We start from the raw sequence: 7,956 nt of genomic DNA, 5'->3' as shown, positions 1-7,956 counted from the left end.
TTTGGTATGGACAGCAAAAGCTTCTGTGGTACAAGCTGGGCGCATACTGCACAAGCGGACTCATGGAAGTTAGAAATATCTGTGGCAAAGCCTTGGACAATATCCTCTATTAAATCTGAAGACAATGGAGGCGGCGGAAATGTATCAGATATCTTGGCTTCTGCTTTCTGCTTATTTCTGTACTTCTGGCATTTTGTAGCATTCACCCTGTGTTTGACTTTGAAATCAAATATGCAGACATATTCATCACATTGGTCGCATTGATGCTGCAAAAGCTCATTTACAAGCACCTCCTTGTGTTTATGCTGGGACACATGTACTAGGTGATGGGATTGAGCTACTTGCCAGAGATGCTGCTTTGATAATTTGGTTACCAATATATTGATAGGAATATTTGCAGCAAGTATGTGGTCATTGTCTTTAATACTTTGCAGCATTTTCTCTGGTACATAGTGTTGAAATGAATATGTAATGTTTATGTCAGCAGTTTGGGGTTTGCAGCATACAAAATGTTGTAACTCATTATATGTCCAAGAATTTGCATACCTGCCCCTACGTATTGCAGCACCTCCTCTCAGTACAGTTGCAGTTGTATATGAAGGTGTGATAGATATATGTGAACTGTTAGATTTTAATTGGGTCAACACATTAAAGCCCAGATATTTGTGATAGAAAACAACAAAGTCATGATGTCAATAATAGTTACGCTGACAGAGACATTTTACCCGCTTAGCTTGGATATTGACAGATTTCAACCACAGTTCATGAATGATTATAATGTGTTTATAGAAGTGAATTGAATTCAGAGGCCTTGTCATGCAGGTGGCCCCTGAAACCCTATGTGCATACAGGTGACTTGTTATGCAGGTGTCCCTAAAACCTATGTGTGCATAAAAGTGACTTGTTATTGCACAGGTGTCCCTCAAACCCTTGTGTGCGTGCAGGGACCTTGTCACAAAGGTGGTCCCTGAAACCTCACTGCAGAGCAGCTGATATGAGGGACTTGTCATGGAGGTGTCCCTCAAAACCTCACCAATGACCCTGTCCAGGGGATTACCAAAAGGTGCCCCTGGATAATTATAGGTATGTTAGATCAATAAAAGTGTGACCAAGATTTGAATGCACCTTGAAGGCCAGTGACCGCCAGATTGCCAATATTGCTGCTCACAGCAATGGTAGAAGAGGTAGCACTGTGATATAGCAGCCACTGACATGGTGTCAGAAGGCTACTATACCACAGTAGCAAGTATAGAATGTGCTGGGTATGCATAGTGCAAGATGGTGAGAGGAAGAAGTGAGAGAGGGAGGTGTGCGCGCATCAGAGTTCAAAGTTGAACATGCTTATGTAATCTCATCACCTGATCAGGTTGCCATATATGGTCCAATGGCGCACATTAGCTGTAAAACTGCATTCATGATGGTCTGAGCCTTTGTTAGGATCATTAAACAATCATATAGACAGCACCATTGGATAGAGATTGAAATTCTGAACCTGGTGGTATATAACACTTGGGGGTGAGGCAGTGATGTCATCAGGTCATGTGCCATGGGCGCTTTTTCTAGTTGTGGCACTAATAGGATCTTGTCTTGCGTATAGTGGCAGCTGCATTAGTCACATTCAAATCATTTTTGAGTATATGGACTCTGCTCATGCATAGCTTTCTGTTGATATATATTTCATGACATATAGCCAACTGGGGGCCAAGATATTGAGGTGTTTGTGTTGGGAACCAAACAAGACCACAGTCTGTGGCAGGGGAACACTGAGCTGCGTTCCCCTGCCACCAAGTATGGTCTTGTTTGTTCTCAGCCACAGCTGCAACTCATTTTGCCCCCTGTTGGCTCATTCTTTACCACAACATAGGATAATTATATATCATTGGAAAGGTCTTTCTAATGTGGATCTAATGGTGGTACAATCATGGTTTATATTGAATACACAAGCTTTAATGCACCAAACTCCAATTGTGGCTGAAGGTCATTGCCAGATTGTATGCACAATACCCAGTCTTTATGCTCACTGATCCATCCATCTGACTTCATTATAATATTGCAGGACACTTTCATTATATAGGGCAGAAGATAGTGCTGGCAATGCATTAAAGGAACTGCATTATCTGGACCTGAACATTCTTTTACTCCAATTTATGCCTTCCATTGGCATTCTATTGACCTACAAACAACACCATTGTGTAGAGCTCAATTTTCCGAACCTGACAGTATACAATACTTGACATTATGCCTGGGAAAACACTGACCTAGACCCACATTGATCCCCATTAGTGACAGATTGTGACCCAGAGTCACTTATGGTGGGTTGGTTGGCTTGTAGCACTCCCACATGTGCTCAGAATATCATACAAACACCCCCATTGCATTCTCCTCATCAACAGCTTTCTGGTGATATATGATAGTGGTATGTTACACCATACACTTGTCTATTAATGAGCACATTATGTTGAGCTGTGGCTGAAAACAAACAAAGCCAAAGCTAGTGGCACGACGACGCGGATTAGTGTCGTCGTGCCATTGGCTTTGGTCTTGTTTGGCTCCAAACAGAGAAGGGTCAATATCTTGGCTTCTGCTTGTCCAAATGGGACATATAATATATCACCAGGAAGCTGTTGACAAGGAGAATCCATCTGTGCAAACAAATCAAGGATGTAGTGACAGTGGAATAAGATATGGACTAGATATATTTCTATTAGTGCCACAATTGGCAATAAGCGCTAGTGGCCTGGCATATTCATCAAATGGTCAAGTATTATGTACTATTGGGCTCAGAATATTGATCTCTATTCAATGGTGATGCTATACTCAAAAGTCCACTGTACAATAGATGGTATACCTCAATATATCACTAGAAAGAGGCAAGTGCACATGATTAAACCCATATCTCTGTCAGTTTTTAATATATATACATCATTGTTTCCATGGGAGGCCCAGTACATGGACATAAATGTCATGTGGACACATTATAAACACTTGGGCATATTCTTGGCTATAAACAATGCAGGAGCAGCATTAGCCTACAAAGTGGTATAAAATGTACCAAATCGGATTTCTTGCAGTGATCTGCTTATTAATAAATGTTGATCTATATATCATTAGACTCTGCTGGCCAAGCTCTACACAATGGAATGGTTTCCTAAGCCTAATATGCAGGATATAGTGCAGAAATGGCCAAATAATGCGATTTAAAGAAGGGTTCACAGGGCCTGATCCTGTCGGTCAAATAGGCGCCGAAAGCGTGATTTGGTGAAGTCCGATGGGCGCTAGTAGATCGCGCTGGGCCAGTGCGATGTACTAGCGCTCGTGGTACTTAGAAAGACTTTTTGAAAAGCAGCCGCTTTTTAGAAGTATTTCCCTCCCTGTTTCACCAGTTCCCATCCATATAGCACATATCATATATCATCAGAAAGCCCTTAACAAGCTCTACAATATGGTACTGTTTTGGTTTTGATTGTCTCCACATTGGGCAACAGAAAAAGGAAATACTTTGATTTTAGTCTTTTAAACAAAGACAGAGTAGATAAACTGCAGTTTCAATCACTCTAGTAACTGCCATAGATGAAAGAGATACAATCACATATATCATGGCACTATAGCATGTCCTATGTGTACACTTAACCACCCCTCAAATACGTGATCAGTGTTCTCTCTTGGCAGGAATAATCATAGACCCTTCACCACTACTAGCACAATTGCTAGTAATGTAAACTATATAGATATACCCTTATGCTATGATGCACATTGTGTTTGAGTCTATATAGATGTTTGTTATAGCCTGCATTTGAGTGTGCATGAAGCCGCAGGTGTGTAGTGCCACCTAGGGTTACATAGACGCCTACTGGGAAGCATTAGAGCCTCATTAGCAGATGGTCAGAGTGGCTGTGTGCAGCAATCTAGTGTCTAACCCTAAAATTCCTAATGGAGGAGAACCCTAACCCTGGGTTTGTAAGCGGAGAATGTATGTGGCGCCTATCTCAACACTAATGGCTGATTAGCGGAGTTTCATAATATTTTCCCACGGGCATCAATTGAGGTGTCGCGAGTTGGCAGGAAGGTCACCTCATAAGAAACGATTTCTTCGTTCCTCATCAATCGTAATGAGTAAGTAATTTTTTCCCACGGGGTCGGATTGGCGTCACGCGCGTTGGCAGGAAGCTCACCCCATAAGAAACGATTTCTTCATTCCTCATCAATCGTAATAGTTACTCAGTTCAAATATCTTGTTTACCATATTCTCTTCCATCTTGTTTGTTACCTCCCATACCTCCCCTTCGCTACCTTCAATCCAACCACTTGTCAACCTCCAAACCTCCAAACCTCCGCACTTCCGAACCTCTGAAATTAAGGACGAATGGAACAAGTCCCAGGGTGTTGCTAATAGCTTCAACAAAGTCCTCCCGCTGAGTCATCTTCCCTAACCTCCAAACCTCCGGACTCCGAGCCTACGTACCTCCGGAATCCGTACTACCGCGTTTTCGGGTTTTTGAACCTCCGCATTTTTGGACCTTCGGACTTCTGCTCAGCACGCTCCTAACAAACTGGCCACTGTTCATGTACAATGAGGAGCTGATTGTCCCAGGCAAGTTTAAGCCGGGGCTATTGCAAAGCCGCTTTTTGGTGAAGGTGACATCCTGCTCCATGTTGTGTGGTGTAGCTGCTAATGCCTCTTCCACAGTGCACTCAGCTCGTGTTCACCGGACCCTAAAGCGCCAGCGATATCGACCTAGACGACAGCAAGGCCCGTGGCAAGCCAAGCATTGCAGTGAAGTACAACATCACATGCGTCACTCCCGAGCACATTGTCCATGTGGCAACCCTGGTATGTTTATTCATGCGGAGCTACACAACTTCTCATGCTTGTCCAGGTACGCTCACTCTTGAGCTCGCAATGTTCATGGGCCCAGAAAAACGGCAATTACTTCAGGCCGGAGTTTGCGTGTGTGTTGCTTCGGCTGTTTGCCCATGACTCACAGTGGACAAATGACACCCTTGCGCGGTACGACAAGTAAGTGCGGGCCATTGTAATATGATCTATGCTGACATATATCTAGAATCGTCTATGAAGACTGTATCTACGACGAGGATGAAGACGGCAGAAAGGATGCCGATGCTGCCATGGACACCGAGTTCAATGATGACGAGCCCATGGAGAACGGCCACGGCAACAAATTTGAGGAGCGTGAGGATGAGGAGGAGCCTGTGCCGATTGTGTATGCGGACGCACAGGATGAAGATGCGGGCGACACACACAACACCACCCACAGCCAAGTGAGCTATCAAGATTAGGTGTGCCCTACGCCATGCTGGTCTACACCACCCCCATGTCCCTGTGAGTTGTGCACGCGCGCGCACTCAATACGCACAGTTGCTCGCTCTTCCATCTCATCTGCTCACTTGTGTCCATGCCTCTCCCCGCTTCTCTGCCTGCACGGTGACTCTCGTCCTCGATCTAGTTCCTGCTCTCTCATCATGCCCGCTCTCGGAACCACCACTGCGACAGTCATCCACCCTCTTTCGCGCGCTTACTTGCACCTCCTGTGGTAACTCTGATGCACCACACACCGTACGCGCCCAGGCACCCCTTATGCACCAACGGCCGTACATTAGCGACTAATCTGACATAAGCGTCGGAGATTGTATTTGCCCTCCAAATGCGGTAAGAGGCCCCGGGAGAGGCTGCAGGGCCTGTTATCTCAATAGATAACAGGCGCTTTCTTATCATTTCAGCCATATCAGGCAGGCATTTACTAATCTAATCTACTGGGCGCTCTTTACGATCACACTTCGTCCAAATCAGGTAGGTGGCCCCAATCCTGGGGTGGACCACCATGCAGGGGTACCCCCACCTGCCTTAGCTCGCTCTATTCTTATGCGATTAACTTCGTTCTTTTTGCAGTATGTTCGAATTTATTGGGCGCTCAGAACGCGCCACTTTAGACGGTGAACGGTGCAGTAGTAGTGCCAGTATCAAGAGAGCTGATATCATGTTATAGGAAACGCGGTTTTGCGCGTTGCGCTCCCGTTTCGTACCGCGTCGACACAAAAATAGACGCATTTTGAAGGTATGTACTATATCTCTCGGACGAGACCTTCCGCGCGCGATTCTGTGCAGATACGGTGGTGCTGCACGGTATGCAGTGGGGGGAGGGCTGCATACTGCAGCTCCACCAGATCTCCACCAAATCGCGTCGTTCTTTTTGCGCTTGGTGCTAATTTTGATGTGTAATTAGGGGGTTCCATTTGAGTGGGACCGCGCGCACTCAGGACCGCGCAACGGAGCATCCTCTGCTCAGCCACACCCCCTTTCCCAGGACGATCACGCAACAGCCGCTGGGCGGATTGCCACGCAAATTACATTTCCTAAAAGCCATCGAGTGTACCTATCTGACGGTACATTACACGCCGCGATCCGACCGCTGGTCGCTCCGGGGCAAGGTATATATCCTCCTTGTCCTCTGTCCCCTCTATAGCTTGATTCATCTATGTGCCTTGGCTACAGCAGCTATGTAATGCCTTTTTCCTGTTTATATGTTGCCTAATAGTGTATATTGTGAGTCTCAATGCTCTACTAGGATGTGTTTGCAGCATAGGACACAATATACATATGTTCTGCACAGCTCTGGCAAAAACGCGTGTGCAGCCACAGTAAATGTTTTAATCACGGCGCTCTTTTTTGCGTTTGATAGCCGTACTGTACATGCATGGACGTGTAGAATTGTAGAGCGATCGGCAACGAAATGATGCCCTAGCGCGGTTTGCACCATACCACATTAGATGATCACTCCCGCGGGCAAATCGTCGCCAAATAGCCTATAAAACGCATATTCTAGTAGCAAGTACATAGCACTATACACGTACAAAGTTTCATAAACGTTGAGGAAGAAACAAGCGAGCTATGTCCGAGACAGTGCTCCAGCACTCCTATCACCCAGACCGTCTTAAGACGGTCTGGGCGGCTGTGCTGATATCTCTCTGTGCTCGCAGCTAGGGTTGCTGCAGGAGAGCCCTGCAACACTAATGAGTTGACATCTCTGCGACTTCCTCACCTAAAATTACGATCTTGGGCTCGTTGTGAAGGTGTTTTCAGGGGGTTTCCAGCCTGGTAAATATCGCATTTGACCTGGGCAGTAGTTGAGTGCAAATGAGCGATCTTTCTCCGTACTGATAAGCCTACAGCACGCTCACCTGGTCGCCGATAAGGCTGAAATCTTGGTATCATGTGCAGAGGGTATGCATACACTACCCTGCGAAAGCGATTGGCATTTAGGTACAATCCTGGCTGCCGGTGGCATGTTCCACTCACAGGTCCAAAAACCAGCTCAATTTTCGTTTTGTGCACCTTAACAGGGTCCCATATCCATGTAGGCTCATATTATACGCTGTGTATATATGCCTCAGCGTGAAAACCCGGTTTTCTAAATCATTGAAGGGCAAAGATAAGCAGAGAGTGTGTATGTGAGGCAGGAGAAGGCCCACCTTGCCCCGGAACGACCAGCGGTCGGATCGCAACGTGTAATACATCGCCTGGAAGGTGCAGTTCACAGCTTTCAGAACATGTATTTCGCGTTGCGATACGCCAATTGGCTGGCGCGCGATCGACCTGGGAAAGGGGCTGTGGCTGAGCAGTATATTGTCCTTCAACCAGTCCTGAGTGCGCGCGGTCCTATGCGGATGCTACACCCAGATAACACAAGTATATTAGCACCCATTGCAAAAGAAACGAAGCGATTTGGTGAAGATCTGGTGACACTGCAGCATGCAGCCCTCCCCCCATTGCATCAGCTGCAGCGCCGCCAGAACTCCATTGAATCACGCGCGAAGGAATTCGTCCGAGAGATATAGTACATACCTTCCAAACGCATCTATTCGCGTGTTGATGCGGTACGAAACGGCGGCACAACGTGACGAACTCCGTTCGCTGTAGTAGAACATCAGTAAGCCCCA

At 46.1% G+C, this 7,956-nt stretch overlaps 1 protein-coding gene across 1 annotated transcript; it reads left to right on the top strand.

The window, feature by feature from the left end:
• Window positions 1–4,865: 4,865 nt before the first annotated feature.
• Window positions 4,866–5,298, top strand: TRAVEDRAFT_48835 (uncharacterized protein; the record flags this gene model as incomplete). The annotated part of the gene is made up of 2 exons (XM_008041173.1): window positions 4,866–5,017; window positions 5,064–5,298. 2 exons carry the CDS (start codon window positions 4,866–4,868, stop codon window positions 5,296–5,298), a joined length of 387 nt encoding a protein of 128 aa, XP_008039364.1.
• Between the last annotated feature and the right edge of the window lie 2,658 nt (window positions 5,299–7,956).

Source organism: Trametes versicolor (genome assembly GCF_000271585.1).
Source record: "Trametes versicolor FP-101664 SS1 unplaced genomic scaffold TRAVEscaffold_7, whole genome shotgun sequence".
Taxonomy (NCBI): Eukaryota; Fungi; Basidiomycota; class Agaricomycetes; order Polyporales; family Polyporaceae; genus Trametes; species Trametes versicolor.
Note: the sequence above shows the minus strand (reverse complement) of the source record. Positions and strands in the feature narration are given on the sequence as shown.